This window comes from Eleginops maclovinus, chromosome 5 (genome assembly GCF_036324505.1).
Source record: "Eleginops maclovinus isolate JMC-PN-2008 ecotype Puerto Natales chromosome 5, JC_Emac_rtc_rv5, whole genome shotgun sequence".
NCBI classification, from domain to species: Eukaryota; Metazoa; Chordata; class Actinopteri; order Perciformes; family Eleginopidae; genus Eleginops; species Eleginops maclovinus.
This window is the reverse complement of record NC_086353.1, coordinates 23,209,129-23,227,738: the sequence shown is the minus strand read 5'-3', so window position 1 is coordinate 23,227,738 and position 18,610 is coordinate 23,209,129. Positions and strand designations below refer to the sequence as shown.

The 18,610-nt window shown below is 39.0% G+C and overlaps 1 protein-coding gene across 1 annotated transcript; it reads left to right on the top strand.

The window, feature by feature from the left end:
• The first annotated feature begins 1,473 nt into the window (after window positions 1-1,473).
• On the top strand, window positions 1,474-17,977 carry slc2a15b (solute carrier family 2 member 15b). Its single transcript, XM_063884402.1, has 12 exons — window positions 1,474-1,605; window positions 3,267-3,365; window positions 7,404-7,564; window positions 7,657-7,781; window positions 8,531-8,676; window positions 9,087-9,219; window positions 9,426-9,613; window positions 11,757-11,867; window positions 12,915-13,016; window positions 13,726-13,801; window positions 14,958-15,085; window positions 16,626-17,977. Exons 1-12 carry the CDS (start codon window positions 1,561-1,563, stop codon window positions 16,845-16,847), a joined length of 1,536 nt encoding a protein of 511 aa, XP_063740472.1. The 5' UTR covers window positions 1,474-1,560; the 3' UTR covers window positions 16,848-17,977.
• The last annotated feature ends 633 nt before the right edge of the window (window positions 17,978-18,610 follow it).

Genomic DNA, 18,610 nt, shown 5'->3' with positions numbered 1-18,610 from the left:
AGTTCTGTCCGATTCACCGTCATAATTGATTTTCTTTCACATAAGCACAACATTAGCATGTGATTAATAAAGAGGGTTTCATCCTCCGATTCTATCTATCTACATGGTGCCACAGATGTTTCACAGCATCTGACACAAGTCATTTGACTTTCATGATAGTCTCAACTTGGGTTGTTGGGTTAAAGTTGGGAGCAGGAGGTTCGTTGATATTGTATCGGAGGATACTGTATGTACCAGGAAATCACAGCAGGAAGGGTACATTTGATGGAGGCAGGTAAAGCAGGTGAAACTATATATATAATGTATTGTTGAGCACCTTAGTGATGATAACACATGATCTGCCTCTGATCTACACATCTTAATGTACTACCTTAAATGCTTTTAGTGATTTCAACTGATAAATCTCAGTTACATCTGTCTGCAAACTTTGAAATCATGTGAGAAAGGAGACACTGTGACCAAAGCAGATTAAGAGGTGACCAGACACTGAACCACATACAAAACAGTCATGTCTAACGAAGTTATGCAGAGCATATCTCTTCAGTGAATTCATTCACAAAAGACATAACATCTGATCTTTAAGGGAAAATTCCAATGTTTTTAAGTGGGGTTGTACCTAACCTTAGTCAAAACCAATGTAATGCTGTGCACGGTGGCATCAATACAATATATTTTATATTCATTCTCTCACCAAAACCTCTGTAATTTTGCCTTGCAGAACAAGGGTTTGCTGGTTTACTGCCTTGAGTTAGTTTGCCTGTGGGAATGCGTGACTTGGTGTTATGAAGGGTTAGTTTAAGTTCCCCAAAGCAACACAATAACACAAGTACTAACTCAAGGCAGCGATACACCAACAAACCCATGTTCTGTGGGTTAAAATAAATGATATGGCTTTGAAGAGAGCGGTAGTTCCAGCCTCTGTTTCCCATTAGAAGGGGCTGTCTCACTGTTATCTAAAGCCATAAAATACAGTGTACACTTTGGATCACAATTAAAACATTTCGATGCTGTCCCTGTGCACAGAAGTACCGTGCTTTGCATTGCTTTGTGTGTGACTTCTGTTTTATCTCAAAACTAGGGGCGTGCCAACCTCTACCTAAATCAATCCAAGTCACTGACTGTTAAAAAAGAACTCTTACAACTTCATTTAAAAAATCGGAATCATCCTTTTCGCCTGGGTCTGAGCCAGGCCCCAAGTGTTTACTAATCCTGAACACGCCCCTGTTAGTCACGTTAGTCATAGGCTGTTTAATAACAACTGTGCGCGCTTTGGGACGCAGGATGAAGCCACTTGGCTCATGTGATCGCTGATGGACCGGGGAAAACGACCTCACGCCTGGGGTGGGCCTGCTCTGCGCGATGCGCTGCGAGGATTGGAGATCGGGAGTTTGACAGGCTGGTTAATTCCGCCCATCAACACGACACGCCTCCTCTGTGCCCACGAGCATGTCTGAAAACTACAAATTAGGGAGTGAAGAGTTTGAAAAAGTTGTGTGGATGACATTATTTCTCATCTAAAACGAGCAGAGCACACACGGGGAGTAATTATAGATGACTTAAATGGCGGAGGAATTACTTTTGGAAAACGATGGGAAACATGGCACGGTGAGTGTTCATATATAACTTTTATCATGAAGTGTTGATTGACATGCTGTCAAAAATCACCTTTTTTATGTTGCATTATCTGGATTATTTTGTGAGATTTTCCTGACTTGGATTTAAGTTTTAACCATCAGCTCTTCATATTGTCAACACAGACATCTTTATGTAGCCTGTAAATGGATATACAGTATATTTGTAAAAAGATCCATATTTGAATGAGGATCATCATATCAGTTGCTGCCTACTTTTTTTTATTTCACTATAAAATGATCTAAAACAGCCAGTCATTTCACTGAAATCAAATTAAGAAAATGTGAAATCACAACAAAGACTAAAGTAAAGTCTTAGTATTTGCTTTGACTAAACTGCCACATGTGAAGAGCTGCACATCCGACAGATAATCAACCTAAATTGAATGCAGACTGGGCAGCATTGTCCCCAGTGAGCTATTTTCACGTGTAGTCGTCTGACCATCCTTCAGTCTATTAAGCGGCTAAATTAGGTTTCTTTAGGGCTTCTATGCTGTTATTGTTCAGCCACAGAGCAGAGAGTCCAATCCTTCTCAGTTGGCTCCTTGTACTAACATCTTACACATTAGCAGATTCCTTTTGGGCTCGCTGATATAAAAGAATAGTGGGGTTGAATAAACCCTGATTTTATTTAGAATTATATAACCCTCAGAGTGGTTTAAGGGTGGGTCTACTGTGGGATGTAATTTTCTCCAACCTAAGGTACGGACACTCAGAAGAAAGTTATAATCCTGCTGACCTTTTACTTCAGAGGTCAGCTAAGCCTTGTGTGCTGGAATTTCGGATGGCAGCCAAGAGAGAAGCCGCTACCCGCTCCTAATGAAAATACAGTAGACCGCCCCCCTCCCTCTTTAAAGACGGAGTACGGGCTCATGTGACTTTGGCGTGGTCGAAACAAGTACACTACCAAGCTGATGTTATTCATATGCAACACCAAAGTGCAAGCTTAAGTTGTCATCTTTTCTCAGACTGCTACACAACTTTAGCTACCTGAGAAATATAGCTTCATAAAACCCGTTTTTTCTACAAAGTAGTGATTTGTTCAGCTTGTTAAATATGTCTCTCTCCCAGAGGTAAATGTTTTGAACTGTATCCCTGTGTTTTTTTTAACTTCTTCTGAATCCGCCAGGTGCCACTTGGTGCCGTTTCAGCTATGCCACAAAGTCCAAAGATCACACATGCAACATATACCTTTTACAATAACGCTGTTACATAGTCATACACAGGGAGCTAATCTCTTTGCAAGATGCAGAGAAGTCTTAAGGATACACCTAACGTACAAACAACAGCAGAGACAAGTACAATAGAACTAAATACACAAGCTATAGTATCGTTGTTGAGCCAAAATACACACACACATATCATCTTTAAACATCCACTGTGCATGCGCATGTAGACATTTACAAATATTGACTCTGAAGCTGTTTATTCTGATGTGAAGGCTACATTGAAGCGAATGCCAGTACTCTCTTTATCCTATATGGGAAAATCAACATTTGATTAACAACAAAAACCCTTCAAAGACAAGCCTTTTTAGCGAATACCTAGTCGTGTTATTACTTCATTACTTGACACTTTACTATGTAACTTTCTAGGCATCTGACTCATTTTATCCCTTCATCTTCCCATTCTCAGCAACTCACAAAGCCTCTGCTGGCGGTGGCTTTCCTGGCCTCTTTCGGCAGCTCAATGCTGTATGGTTACAACTTGGCAGTCGTCAACTCTCCAGCAGAGGTGAGTCATCATTAACATTCTCATTCTTATCAATGTCTGTCATAATCCCCCTGAGTATTCAAATAGTTCACAACCTAGATATTTCCAGGCTTAATTTCGGAGACTCAATCTTTATCTACGCTACGGATGACTTTTAGATGTTAATGGACAGAGAAAAGATAAGATTGTGTTTCATTGTCATGTGAAGTCATGTGGGTGTGTATCAAATGTAGAGGCTGCTGAGAGCCTCACCGTGTCATTGATGTCCTGTCGTTTATATCCACCTTCTGCATTTCGAATTGTGATTTGCCGCGGTGTAGGACTAGGCTTGGAACCATACCCCCCCATCACATTGAAGCATGTGAGCTTCAGTGCTACATTTCGTTCTACCAGTGTAGGGTACTTTCCTATAGGAAGATGCATTGATGAGCTAGAAACTCCACTCCATTCAGCACATGACCAACACACCTTTTCTGTCAATATGGCTGGGCTTCGAATAAACAGTGGATTAGTGACACACAGAACAGGTAAAGAGTCACATTCACTTAGAGTCCTATTCGTATCCACCTTCTGATTAAATCATTTCCTCACTTTTTAATCCATTTTTGGCCTCCACCAGTCTCTAAGGAATGATATCTCTCTCATCTGGAATCCAGTTGTAGCTTTCTGTCAGCATCTCGTTGTAGAAGTCTTTGATGTAGTGGCGGAAGAAAGAATAAATGTAGTTAATTTGACACTCTCCAGTCGGGGAAGCAATAATTAAGACTATGGTGTTTTTTTGAGGTTCTTGAACTTCAAAACAGTCGTTTAACAGCGGAACAAGAAGTTGAAACTTTCTGTTAGGGTGAGGGAATCCATCCTTTGTAGATCTGACCACTTGCTTATAGCTCTCCATTGTTCCAAACTCTCGTTTTACATGAATATTTTTACCAAACTTGAATGATGCAGCATTTACTTGATTTTGTTGGAGATAAGTGCTCATCGTCACACATTTCCCAGATTGCTACCAATGTGAGGGCAAACCTTTAACCACGGTCCATGTGACTCCAGCGTTGTAGGATTCACTGCTGTGTGTCATCTGACATTAGTTACCCCAGTGTGCTCCAAATATAACTTGGTGGGGCAGGAAGTTCGGATAACGTTAAGCTGAGAGGAAATGTTTGGTGGAGAGAGGTTTTTCCAGGATACCTAAAGAACTCACTACCTTAGGTGTCTTAATAGTATTATATTATCAGAAAAGCTGAGCAGACTTGGTACAGCAAAGGAAGTCTTGTTTTAAAAAAAGAAATGTGTTGGCCTTAAATAAAAAATGTGTTGGTATGGAATCTGTGAGCTAAGCATCAAGAAAGTCAGTTTGGCTTAACGGTCTTGACATCATGCTACACTGGCATGACTCGGGCTAGACTAGTTCAACAAACTTCCATACTTTAGAAGCAAAGGAGCTTCTGAGGTTCAGGAAGAGTCAGATGATTAAATGTGAATTTCCCTTTTCCTGGATTATGAACACTTACTGTGTTTTTACTGTAAATGACTGTATATCAAAAATGTCTACTGTACAGTGTATACTACAGGGCTCTTACATGGCAGGGCTGCATCAGTTTCACATGATTTTTCTTCTCCCTTTCCCATGACTTAAGGGTATTTGGCTGACTTGCCATGTGGTCCATGTGCAGTATTTCTTCCGAAATCTATTGTGATATTTTTACCCTGTGTTATGTAATGTGAGATTCAAACTAATTTCCCTTTAACTATACTCGGAAATGACAAGTTACCACATGCAACTAAAGAACAGGCAATAACTGAAAATAAAGGGGATCCTGCTGTGAAGTCACAGAATCAAAATGAAATGTAATTTACATAGCCTAATGTCACAAACCATATAAATCTCAGTTGGTTAAACAGAAACTATATAAAAAGACACAGGAAAATTACAAGAATATAATAACAATGACACGATAAAATGTATAATAGATAATAAATAAAATAAGATAAAAATACCGTAATAAAAAATAAGAAATACATTAAATGAAGGATCCAGGAGGACGTTCTGGGGAAGTCTGAAACCAGCTCTAACTAGAGGTTTTATTCAAAAGGAAGGTCTCTTGATGTGTAGCGACTGCGGCTGTGAGGGAGTGCGGCCGTGTTTCAACCAGAAGGTTGTGCAGTCAACATGTCAATGTATCCTTGGCCAAATACTAAAAATACATACTTAACCATGAGTTGTTCTCGATGTGTGAGTGTGTGTGAATGTTAGCTTCCCTCAGTGGAACTGCTCTGTATGAACAAGTTGTGAACGGCTGAATGACTCGTAGTATTTAAAAGTGCTTTGAGGGGCCGAACATAATTGTTAAATCGCCCTACGATAAGTACAGTACGTTTACCATTCACTATCTTGAATGTGGGGACGCTGTATTCCTTACAAAGCAAACCAAAGAATGGGACATATCCTCTTTTGAAGAGTCGAGGAACCGCCAACAAACCTGAACTCTGGGATTGATATGCCCTAGAGGTGCACTAGGGGATAAGCGATAGTTTTTGTAAGATGGCGCCTGACCATTAAGTGCTTTGTAAGATAGAATAATAATAACTTATTAAATAAAATCTGAGAATATGTACTTCTGGTTATGGTACTGTAAAAATACGAACCAAGGATTGCTGTGCTGATCAAATATCATTTGGCCTATCAATATGGTGGGATACGGTAGAACTAGAAGGGTATGGGGAGCATAGACTGCCACCAAGCAAATTTCCATAAGTGAAAAAATATTTTTGTATCCACCCGAGATTCCAATCTGCTCCAAAATGTGTGTTTTGTTTTCTCTTGACCAATGCTAGAACCTTCCACAAAGTTTCATAAGAACCTGACCAGTGTTTTTTCCTCTTCACACTGCTGACAAACAGACAAAAAGCCAATATACCAATGTTAATACCAATGCACATGTCCAAAAGTCTTGTAATGCTGAAAGATTTCATTATAAATAATTAAAATTGATCTAGCTCATCATCTAACGAGCTAAATCGCAAAGTAAAGATTCATGTTTGATTATTACCAGCATCTGTAATCCACAACTGCCTCCATGTTGTATAAAGGCCTTTCCTTCTGAACAGCAGGTATGTTGATTACACACGCGAGATCTGTTGGTTACCTCCATTAATTCTTGCTCAATCAGCACTAGGCTGGTGCAAGGTAATAACTGAAAGCATTAGTCATCTTCTAGCACTGTACACAGTCTGCCACTTTATAAAGTTCCCTGCATGTGTTGGAGACATTCTTGGGACAAATTGGACGCACGTTGTCCAGAGTTTCATGACAAATTGACCAATTAAAACTCCCCTCCTTTCATTACTGAGCCCCCTCAGTGTCATCCATTCCTTTAAATGATCACCCTTCACTGTTTTAATAAACTAAATAATTTCTCTTTTAATCTGTTGAGCAGTCTAAGTACTAAAACTACTCACACAAATTCAAATGAACTTTTTACATCTCCTGTTTCCTGATGTTTCCACTCACACAGAGTGACTGAATGGTGTCTCTTGAGATTAATTGGATTAAATGTAATGGCTTCTCCAGGACAGCCTGATCTCTGCGGAGTCTTCACTGTCAGATAAACTTGAATGAAATCTGACGGATCTTGTTGGCCCTCGCAGTAAATGTTTGTCAAACCTAAAAAACAACCGCTGTGGTTTTATCAAGCATGCAGTCCATGATCTCTAATAGTCAAATCTGATTTGACTCTGACTGTGGGGGCTCGATGAGCTTCTTTTCGACTCCATATGGCTACCCCTCACAGTGATTCAAAGCATATATTCCTCCCATTGCACCAACACTTTTACCACTGGTCTTGGCATTTGAAAGTGTGGGAAATAGTTCCTTGTATGTCAAATTGTATGGCCTCCATTTTGGTGCTCCATTTTTTGGGGAGTATTCACATAAAATCTTGTAAGGAAATGTTTGCCTTTTGTAATAAAAAAAGTGATTTCTCTGAAACTCCACATGGTAATGAATTGTTTTAATGTTTCCCCTGCTGGATAAATTACATTTATTCTTTCTTCCACCAGTACATCAAAGACTTCTACAATGAGACGCTGACCAAAAGCTACAACTGGATTCCCGATGAGAGGCTCCTCACCGTCCTGTACTCCCTCACCGTGTCCATCTTTGCTATTGGTGGGATGACGGGGGCCCTGCTGGTGGGCAAACTCGTAACCAAATATGGAAGGTAAGTGTGGGTGTGGATGATTTTTGGGATGTTACACATGCTGAACGCATGTATGTCTTTGTTATATACCATCTGGCTGTGTGTCTAAACAGGAAAGGGACGCTGGTGAGAGCGACTGTGCTGGTGTTTATAGGAGGAGCTCTTATGGGCTTCAGCAGAAGCTGCAGGATGCCTGCGATGGTCATTTTGGGACGCTTCATCACAGGAGTACACTCAGGTAGGCTTCGAGTTTCCTGAATTGATTATTAAAAAGAGCTAAACAGAAGTAATTAAAAAACATGTAATGTTTCGAACTTGTTCATTGAGTCCATATGCTATGTAGTCCTTTTTTCTGATATTTAAGTGTTTTTTTATTCCATTACTGAATATTAAGCTTGCCATACAAAACAAGCTGAACCTCCTTTCTTGTGAAAATACATTTAAATGTTCCGGTACCACTTTACAATAAGACTACCCTTATAAGGGGTTTAAAATCTGTTTGTAATTCATTGATTAATTAGGTTGTGAACACTTTATAAATCATTCATATGCTTTTATAAGACAAGAGATAGGGTTACGGTTACTGGTTGCTTGCCAAATTGTGAGCCCACATTTATCTGTACTGCTAAGCCTTAGGCTACTTAGCTTAAGAGATGCCAAGAAACATCAAGATGGATGGGGGAGAGAATCAACTCAGTGAACAAAAGGTACCGAGGATGTTGGCTGATGAAGAAGAAGAAGTAAGCTAGGTAGCCGATATAAGGCTTAGTCATCTTGCCAAATAGTGAGCCTGTGTTGATGTATGAAAACTATGTTAGAACTGGTTTATAAATGGTTCTCAATGATTAATAGAGTGTTCACAACCTAATTAATAACCTCATTATAAACCCTTTATGAATCCTTTATAGGGGTAGTCTTATTGTAAAGTGGTACCAATGTTCCTAATCTTTAGTCTGTGCTAATACTGTACGTGTTTTTTTATCACAGGTATCTGTCTAAGTGTTGTGCCGATGTACCTCGGTGAGATCGCCCCCAAGAGCCTGCGAGGCTTCTTGGGCCTCGTTCCCAGCATCCACATCTGTCTTGGAGTGTTCATCGCTCAGGTCCTGGGACTCCATGAACTGCTGGGAAAGGTATACATCTTAGCCTTTAAATGCCACACAGGTGTGATGCCACTGTGTACTGTGGGTAGCTGGGAAACACTGGAAATGTTTAAAGTTGTTTTCTTTCTGTTTTGTTACTATCTCCTCCCCTGTCTGGATTAATGGTTTACCAGTGTGAAAAGCATAATTGTTCCTCTCTCAAGGAATTCTTGTCAAAGTACTGAATTACTAAAGTTCTGCTAGTCCTGTCTTTCTTCTCTGTCACATGCCTTTAATTTCCTCAGATTTAGATTGAAACTTAAAAAAAAAAAATGTTAACACTTTTTTAGTTAATATATGAACAAGCTGTTACGTACTTTGTACGACATATCCAGAAGAAAATATAATTGGAATTCAGATTGCTGCATTGAGTAAGGTGACATGTTTGTTTCCCCACACAGGAAGAGCACTGGCCTCTGCTCCTGTCCCTCATAGTGTTCCCCACCATGATCCAGCTAATGCTGTTGCCATGGTTTCCAGAGAGTCCACGGTACCTGTTGATAGAGAAGGGAAATATTAACGCCACCATCGCAGGTTAGAAACTAGATTTTTGTTTTATTTTTTCCTAAATGTGTTTTTTATGTTTGACTGTATGGAGTAAAGACTGTCACAATAAAACTACATTTCTACAAATGTAATTCCCTGACTCTGTTCATGTTACCATTAACTGTTTCCTTTTGAAGTTGCTGTCAGTGGTGTTTTTGTTCTTCTGGTAAAAGCTTGTCTTTTCTGTCCTGTAGCTCTGAAGTGGTACCGTCCTAAAGGAAACATACAGGCGGAGGTGGATGAGATGCAGGAGGAGCAGCGCTCTCTGTCCTCAGTCCAGACCATCTCCGTTTTGGGCCTGCTCAGGGACCGCTGCGTTCGCTGGCAGGTCATCACCATCGTGGTGCTCAACATCGGCATGCAGCTGTCTGGCATCGATGCGGTAAGTGTGAAAAGTGCTGTGTGCTCCATCTGCATTGGTGTGTGCTCATATTTTGGATGTGAGCATATTTTGGATATTATATGAGAGTAAGAGCTCATATTGCCACAGTTCCCAGCTGTGCTCCACCCATCTGCACCTCCTCCTGTCCATACATCACAGACCCACATGCAGCCACTGAGCGACTAAGCAGGGGGTAACAGGACCACGCCTCATTATCTCCTGGTCCTCTCTGTTAGCGCTACCCCACATGAGAAGGTCCGCCCGTCTACACACCAAGTCAGACACATCTTTGCACTCATTGCTCCATGTGGATGGAGGCTCGATGCATGATGGCACACATGCTAGTACCATTTCCCAGCAGGGGTACACCCCCACTGTGTCCAACTGTCCCAGGAACACTGGAGGATTGAAACATCCAGAAGTCATATGTCCAAAAGCTGCAGGAAATAAATCAGTGAACAAAAATATTAAGTAAAAATGTGCTTGTTGACTGAATGATAACAGCATCTGTACAGCACAGTGACATTTAACAAAATGATGTCAGCAAGAAAAGGATATCTGGTTCTATTTCAATACATACACTGATTTTGTGGAGTTTTTATGGAGATCAGGGTTTTGTCTAATGCATTATTTTCGCCGGAAAGTGAGCAGGGCTGTAATTTTGTCCGGAAGTGACGTTAGTGCCCTCATACTATATTTTTCTTGAAAAAACCCCTAGAGATCTGCAGATCTGGAACAACATCGACAGAATATTTAAACAACAGTTTTCTGTAAACCTCATCAACCACTCTTTTTCATCCTTATTTCGCTTTTGCTACCATCACCCCAGCAAGAACAATTGATCTAGACAATAAAACAAAAAATAGATATATTTTTATATAAAAAACAAAACGGAAAATGGGTAAACTAAGAAGAAAAGAACAATGGCAATCACAATAAATGAATAGATCCCTTAAAGAACTACACACCATCCAGCCGTTCAATCAGAGTTATAGGATGCCATACAAGGTGCCAGCTGCTCAAGACCTTACATTCCTTTCCATTATTTGCACTCCATTGGCATTTGGGAGCAATTTGTGGTTAAGAATCTTTTCCATTGACGTGTTGACTGCAGGTGCTGGTATTGAACCCCCAACCTTCCGATCGGAATACTTAACAGAGAGAGGATTCACACTGTAAGACTCTTGATTTATGGGTCAATCTTCTTTCTGCATATTAACACGGTAGTGACCTAAATTTCAACACAATGCACTCTCAAACAGGACGATGAGCCAAACGATTGAGGAAGACCTTGCCTTAGAGGATTCAAATTAGACGGTTTAGACAGGTGCGGAGTTCCCCACAAGGTGCCTCCCTCTGGCTGTGTAATTGTGGAAGAAGACCTTGAACAACCAGATGCACCAGAGGGACTACACCAGACAGCTGACCCAGGAACACCTTGGGTCTGGCCCTTGATGAGCAGGTGGAAGTCTCAGAGGGAAATATGCTAGCACTGCTCTGCTAATGTGGGGTATGAGTGTGGACAGATCGATGAAGAAGACTACTGGAAAAATAGTTTGTTTTTAGCATAGATTTAAATAGTAACAGCAATTCTTTAATCCGAACAAGCGATTTCAGTTTTTACGTTAGATTTAGTGAAGATAGACAATTCTTGTGTTCAAAACAATGTCCCTGGTCCAAATGCTCTAATTTTTTTCTTTCAGTTCATGTATGTTTTCTGATACAACATAGGCATGCACACTTCAAGGCTGCAATGGGGATTAAAAAAAAGCATATGTACGGTTACTAAATCAACAAGACAGCATTTAACCGCACCAATCAGGATCTTGTCCACACCTCATCAATGATGGATGTAGCATCAGCAAAGTGTGATTAATGAGAACACACAAATTAATTTCAAAGGGAGCAGTTGTCAGACATCCATGCTGATGAAACGCTGTATCTCAAATGCATGAGTGATGGTCGATGTGATGATAATGATCACGATGATGAATCACGTGGAGACGCCAAATAAACAGAGCGACTTTTTGGCTTTTCTTTAAAAAAAAAAGAAGTTTCATAGCATCTCTCTGTGAGTGGGTATCTGCATTTGGTCCTACATATTTATCCTATTAATTGAGTTCTTGTCACTTTCAATTTTCAGATCTGGTTCTATACAAATGACATATTTAGGGACGCAGGAATCCCTGATCTTAATATTCAGTACACAACTGTGGGAACAGGTGCCATTGAGGTCATCGCTGGGATGCTGGGGGTGAGTACACATTACCACACATCACACTATAGAGGTGACATACTGTATATATGACACTATCTTATATGGTGTTTATATAGTGGATCCATTGTGCTGATTTGTTGCTCCATTTTATAGCATTCTTTATTGAATATCTAGCATAACCAGTCACCTCTGGCTCTGTGAACTTGTGATGAGTGAATTTATAGACTTGACAGTTAATCCAATAATCACCAAAACAATTGATTAATTTAAAACATTGACTTATTCATAATGGTAATAGTCATTGGTTGCCGACTGAAGTCTGTTTATTAGCTTTATTATCTGTTTAAGTATTTGGCAGATTAACAAATCAGGTCACATGTTTTTTTTACCTCTAATAATTTGATGTGATAGTCATTTGCAAATGTATATCCTAAAAAAAAAAAAAATTAGTTGCACTGTTTCATCTTTCACCTCAATCAATATTTACCCACTTACCTAAAGGTTGAAAACAGATCATGAGGCTTATTTTGAAGTTAAAACTGTTTTAAGATGGATCTGTTATCTATTTATGAACAATCAGGTTTTCATTACATCCGTTTACTGTAGAAAAGGTCCATTTAGTTTTTTTGCAAACTACATTATTTTATAGACCATTTTTAGTAAGTATTATGGCGTGTCACAGCAGGAAAAGCATAGTTGTAAATTTAGACAGTAAAAAACAAATAAATATCTGCTGGAATAGGTCTGTTGATACTGAAGTACACGGCACTGGTCCATATGATATACATACTTACCCTGACAATAAACTAATTGATAACAGAAAAATGCGAAAACACAAATTATTGACTTTGTTTTTATCTTCAGAACACAAACTTTATTTATTGACCTTTAATGTGATGTGATGTAATGTGCTGGATTAGCTAAACGGCTAGTCATTATTGCCTTGTGTTTTATTGATACATAGATAAATACTCCATGTTTTGTCTTTTGTGAATTAGTAATCATTCAAAAGGAGGTGAAATAAAGGATCAGGTGATATTGCGAGCCAATCACAACAGTTTTTCCCTCTGTGTCTGTTTGCAGTGTTTCACGATCGAGCGTGTGGGCAGAAGGCCTCTTATCATTGGCGGCTTCCTGTTCATGGGTATTTGCTGTGCTGGGATCACACTGTCTGTCCTCTTCCAGGTAATGTTTCATCTAAGCAAAGAATATATTAACAGCACGTTGCAAAACTAAATTTAGGGCAAACAGTACATTGTTTTAGATGGCGCCAAGGGCATAACCATATTTACTTAACTCATTTATGGTTGTTGTTTTGGGCATACAGTAAGAACATCATATAAGGGAGTTGCCCATATAATTATTTCAAATAAAGTTGATTATAAGCTTTAGGGTTCAGCAGTCTAAGATTCAAACTAACTAATCAAATGTAATTCTTCCAAAACCAAAGTCTCTTCAGTATTAATTTCCCTTTTTAGCTACATTGGAAGAATCATAATGAAAAACGGAATTTTGTACTTAAAAGGCTATTACATTTGGAAGATAACCACTTTCACTGAGACTCACTTACAATTGACATTACATTAGGATAAGAAAATAGCCTAGAGAAAAAAGGAAATTGGGATTAGCCCAAATGAACAGGAGCGTGACAAATGCGTCATGTGACACATTTGACAAATACTGACTTAAAATAATAATAAGAATAATAATAAGAATTGTAAAGAAAAAAAAAGGTGAACTATTTGAAATATCATAAGCAACAAATGTCAGGAACCCCATATGGTCCATCTCATGGTACTCATTTGTTTTGAAAAAAAATTACACTAAAACTGTTTTACTTGTGTTTACAACTGGTGACCTCACACTGACTTGACTTGTGTTTGACCAATCACAGGCGGAGGTGGGCTTCATGCGCTATATTAGTGTGGGCTGCGTTGTCGGGATCATCGCTGGCTTCTGCATAGGTCCAGGTAAACACTTCTGTTACTCTCTCTACTTGGAACTCTTTAAACAAAAAATGTCCACTCCATACATACTTGCTCTGCTGCCCTGTGTGTAAGATAACACTGCTCCCTGCTGGAAGCTCGCGCAATAACAGGCCCCAAATATTATTTCTGAAGCAGCACCCCTCCCTACTCCTCCTGTGACTGTGAAGAGATATTGTATTTCATTAGTCTTGTAAATTAGGAAATCATAACTGCCACACTACATCCATTCCCACAGCCATTTGTACACTGGATGAGTTGAGTGAGGTGAATTAAGAGGCAATAGTTTACAACTTTGGGAGCCCCGTTGAGTGGACCTGCGAGGATGATGAATTAGAACAAATCTGGTTTACATAGCGTCATTCGTCAAACCGGCAAAAATCCATACCTCGGCACACGGACGAGGATTTCTGTTGCTGCAATTAGACTTTTAATGGCTCATTGTTCATAAGCTAGCCGTGATGAATACGGTTTCCTTTCAGACGAAACCTCGCATGCACAATGACGCCCCCCATACATACCGCAGATGTTGACAAATTACGGCCTCGTTATTGGTTTGACGATATTAAACCTTCCTCCATGCAATTATCGTGAACAGTTAATGAGGATGTCGTTGGGAAAAGCTCATCATTAGACCTTTTACTAATGCATATTTCTCCTTCATGGCTTTCACTTTTAACAATGAGGAATTATGCGTTTTAAAGATAGGACAACATATCTGCATATCAAATTAATGACCTGCACAAGTCCTGGCTAAGCTTTTCTGTTTCTTGTGGTGCTGAGTTGGACTTTCTCCAAGTTGGAAAACATCCTTCTCTCGTTCAATCTATGATCACAGAGTATTAATGAACACATTATGAAGTACACACTGAAAAAGGGAGTGTAATAAAATAGCAAATATGAATTGAATTGGTTTTATTATTGTTCTGTTTATTTTGAATGACTGCCAAAAAGTTCTGTGTGGGATATTGATAAACTAATTGATGAATGAAGATGCTGGTGTTATGTTTCCCCAATAGATTCATATAGCTGCACATGGATGCCGATTCAGATCAGACCAAGAGATGAACTACAGAAAACGTGTTGTCAGAACATGTCCTTTTCCTTTAAAAAAAATATGTTTTCTTCTCTCCTTTTGTAGCTGGTGTGCCTTTCCTGATCACTGCGGAGCTTTTTAAGCAGTCACACCGACCAGCTGCCTACACGGTGGCTGGTGTCCTCAACTGGATGTCCAACTTCACCATCGGCTTCGTCTTTCCCTTCCTAGAGGTCAGCGAAAACCTTAAATTCTTCTTTTGGCTTTTTATTTTGAAATATACAACCCTTAGAAATGGTGTAACAGATCTCATGGGTTAACTGCCTTAAATACATAGAGTGGTGCAGGAATGAATCCTAAAACCGGGAAATGAGTCAGCTTTTTTCAATGCAGGTTTGCTCGTGTAGAAGTCAATATATTTTTAAACATGTTTGTAATTAGATGCTGAAATAACATATGTGGTTAACACAAGCTTAAGTTCTACAACAACATTTACATCAGTAAAAATGGTGGTTGCTAACAAGTGTCTGCCACTATCTTATCGGTGGTGATGCGCAGTCATGGGACAGTCATGTGGTTCCATTATAGCCTAATGTTAGATTTCTATTACTTAATCATGAAGTGGTGTCATTATGTGGAGATTATCCTGTTAAAACATTTTTAAAGTGTCATAACTGTTTGTTTGCCAAAGAGTTTTTTTTGTTTTGTTGCTATTATCTAAAAGCAAATGTAAAATGTCCTATTAGCCTGTTGTTGAAGGGAGCCCTTGCGATGCTAACATCTCGGTCGGCCGACAAAAATAAGTTTAAAAAACGGTCAGGTTCATTGTAAAAACAACATCTTGTCATGCAGTATGCTGTATCTTAAATCCAGATGATATTGAAACTCTAAGTAAGTTCATCTTGACATTGCACCCAGGATCTGATGTGGCTTAACCCACAGTGCCAGACAATTATGATATGGGCTGTCTGGTTTTGTTTGAATAGAGGCGACTCCCTACAAAGCAATAAAATTACTAATTAAAGGCGACCTTGCTGTTGCTCGCCGTCCTCAGGGTCGCTCTGGTAAAAAGGCATAAAGTAAATAGGACGGTGATCTGTCCTGTGGAAAGTGTTTGATCTTTCATCTTTAATTTCATTTAAAGAAACAGTCTGAATAGAACAGCTTCAGAGCTTACAAATGACATACTTATGCTATCAGTTTCCCTGCTTCTAGCATTTGTGCTAAGCTAGGCTAAATATGCTCCCATATCTTTGTACTGACCTCACACTGAATAAACTGATATAAATGTTCACATCTGACTGCTATCAATAGTTTTATATTAATTACATAACAAATACTTATGTGTGATGTAAGTTATGAATCCGAAGATTAGCATGCGCTAACTTTTCAGTTGCCCTTAGCTCAACAGGGCACAAGAAAATGCAGTTTAGCATTCAAACAAAGTGTAAAAAGTGGAGGAATGTGCATGATAAAAAAAAAGAATAGAAAATGTTGTTTATGAATAAACTAGGCAATATATTGTATGATATGTGTAACTTAAGGTTATGAGTTAGCCGCTACCTGATAGAGGTGCATTTAGCAGCTAAAGAGACAGATATTTCCTAAAGATGTTGGTGAAAACCCAAAAGGAGAAATAGAAAGAATATTAGATAAGCATGATTCCAAAGGAACTCTGAATCTACTCTATGTGCAATTAAGCAACATTTGTTTTCCTTGATTAGACATTTGTAATCTTTTATTAACCGTGACACTGTGTGTTCCCCCCTACAGATGACTATGGGCCCTTACTGTTACCTGATTTTCTGTACCATCTGCTTGGGAGTGGCCCTATACGCCATCTTCATTATTCCAGAGACCAAGAACAAAACTTTTTTGGAGATCAGCCAGATGTTTGCCACCAAGAACAATATCCTGGAAGAAGAGCTGACCTCCAATGGGCATCTCAAAATGGCCATGATGAACGGCTACGGAACGCTTGGCCTTCACAGCTAAAGATTAGAAGGGGCGAGGAGGCATACCTACATTTAAATGATCTTCTTAGTTTGACTGAAGTTAACGTAGTAGAGGTAAAAGGTGGAACTTCTGTGGCCACGAGGAGATCTGCTGCTTGAAGTTACAGAGACCCATGTCTTTTCACACACACACACACACACACACACACACACACACACACACACACACACACACACACACACACACACACACACACACACACACACACACACACACACACACACACACACACACACACACACACACTACCATTCCTGTTTCAACAGTTAATGTCCAGTCAAAGTGTAACTCCTGTACATAATATGAGACAGAAGTCACGCGGTTATGCATTTCAAATCAACCATCACTGACATTTTAATCCTTTTCTCCGTATCTTAAAGGATTTTATTTTTTTTGCAGGAGCAGTTGGTTGGTTTCTCACAGTGCTCTGAGAAGCTTTAATCTCCGCATTAGCTTCACTCTGTTTAAACACATCCCATGATCACTTCATTGTTCACAGTCGCTGTTGAATGCTGTCTTTGTTGCTCTATAAACATTGAAACATGTTCATTTAGTGACACAGCAAAATAGCACACACTAAAGGAAGATATATGTTTCATACAGGGGTTAAATAAGTCACAAGACATCATAAGAATAATATAATATTATATGTGACTGTATGTTCATAGTGTTCAGCTCAAGGAGAATGTCTCCACAAAGAACTTGAGCTGTGTTTCGTCTTTTGTCAATTGTAAGACTATTTTGTGAGAGCTGGATATTGTGGCTGCTGCAGTAGCCCTTTCATACGTCTTGTCCAAAGATATGCACATATATTTAAAGCTTGTTAAAGAGCTATAACTTATCAATATAACACAAGAAAGTATCTGTACAAGTTTAGTTCTTTTTTTTAAAACAGTCCTGTTTCCCAAGACCTCTGTGTTTAAAATATGCTTGAAATAAAATGAAAGCTGTTCGAAAAATGGCAGAAATATTTAAATATGTCTCTTCTTTGTTTTTTGCTGTATAAAGCTGTACACTGTTTTGCTGATTGAGGCTCGGAATCTCAACAAATACATAAAAGAGTGAAAAAAATGTTATGTATATACAATAAACAAATTTACTTCACCATCCTCGATGGTTCTCGATTCTTTTAGGGAAATTGTTCGAATCACATTCATTTAGCTGTGTTGGCATCCATATATAAAGTGCATCCATATATAAACTCTAATACATAAAGTGAATATATATACAAACAGTATGATCTCCCCACAAAGCCAAAATGATTCCTAATGTTGACCTAATAGAAAATATTGTTAGAGAACAATGAACAGCTATGAGGTCACCTCAAAGGCAGCAATAAGACACCCTTTACTCAGTGTTGGACATATTGGTTGTAACTAAGGGCTTTATTATTATTCCACATGATTTAAAAGCGATGTGCAAAATCTTGTTGACCTTGACAGCATTCTAGAAAATAAATACCCCATGAAAGTCAATTTAGGGGTATGATCAAGAGCATTTAATAATATCACATGATCTTCATCAGCAGTTTGCCTCGCTGTTATTGAGTCTCCAACGTGAACAAGAAGTCCTTAAGGTGCTCTGTAAATTGAAATTTCATTTATAATTACCCAAAAATGTAATATCTGCTGATGAGGATTATATGACATGATCATAAGCACATTCAATCAAATTCAGTTCAAAGCTAATAAAAACAACACCTTGTTAAAGAAAATCCATTTGGATGGGTTTCATCCTTTGTA

Bases quoted from the DNA above. Each gene is read 5' to 3' on its own strand.
- slc2a15b (XM_063884402.1), top strand. From the start codon at position 1,561: ATGGCGGAGGAATTACTTTTGGAAAACGATGGGAAACATGGCACG. The intron at 9,220-9,425 runs GTTAGAAACTAG...TCTGTCCTGTAG, and splicing joins TATTAACGCCACCATCGCAG to CTCTGAAGTGGTACCGTCCT. The intron at 15,086-16,625 runs GTCAGCGAAAAC...TCCCCCCTACAG, and splicing joins TCGTCTTTCCCTTCCTAGAG to ATGACTATGGGCCCTTACTG.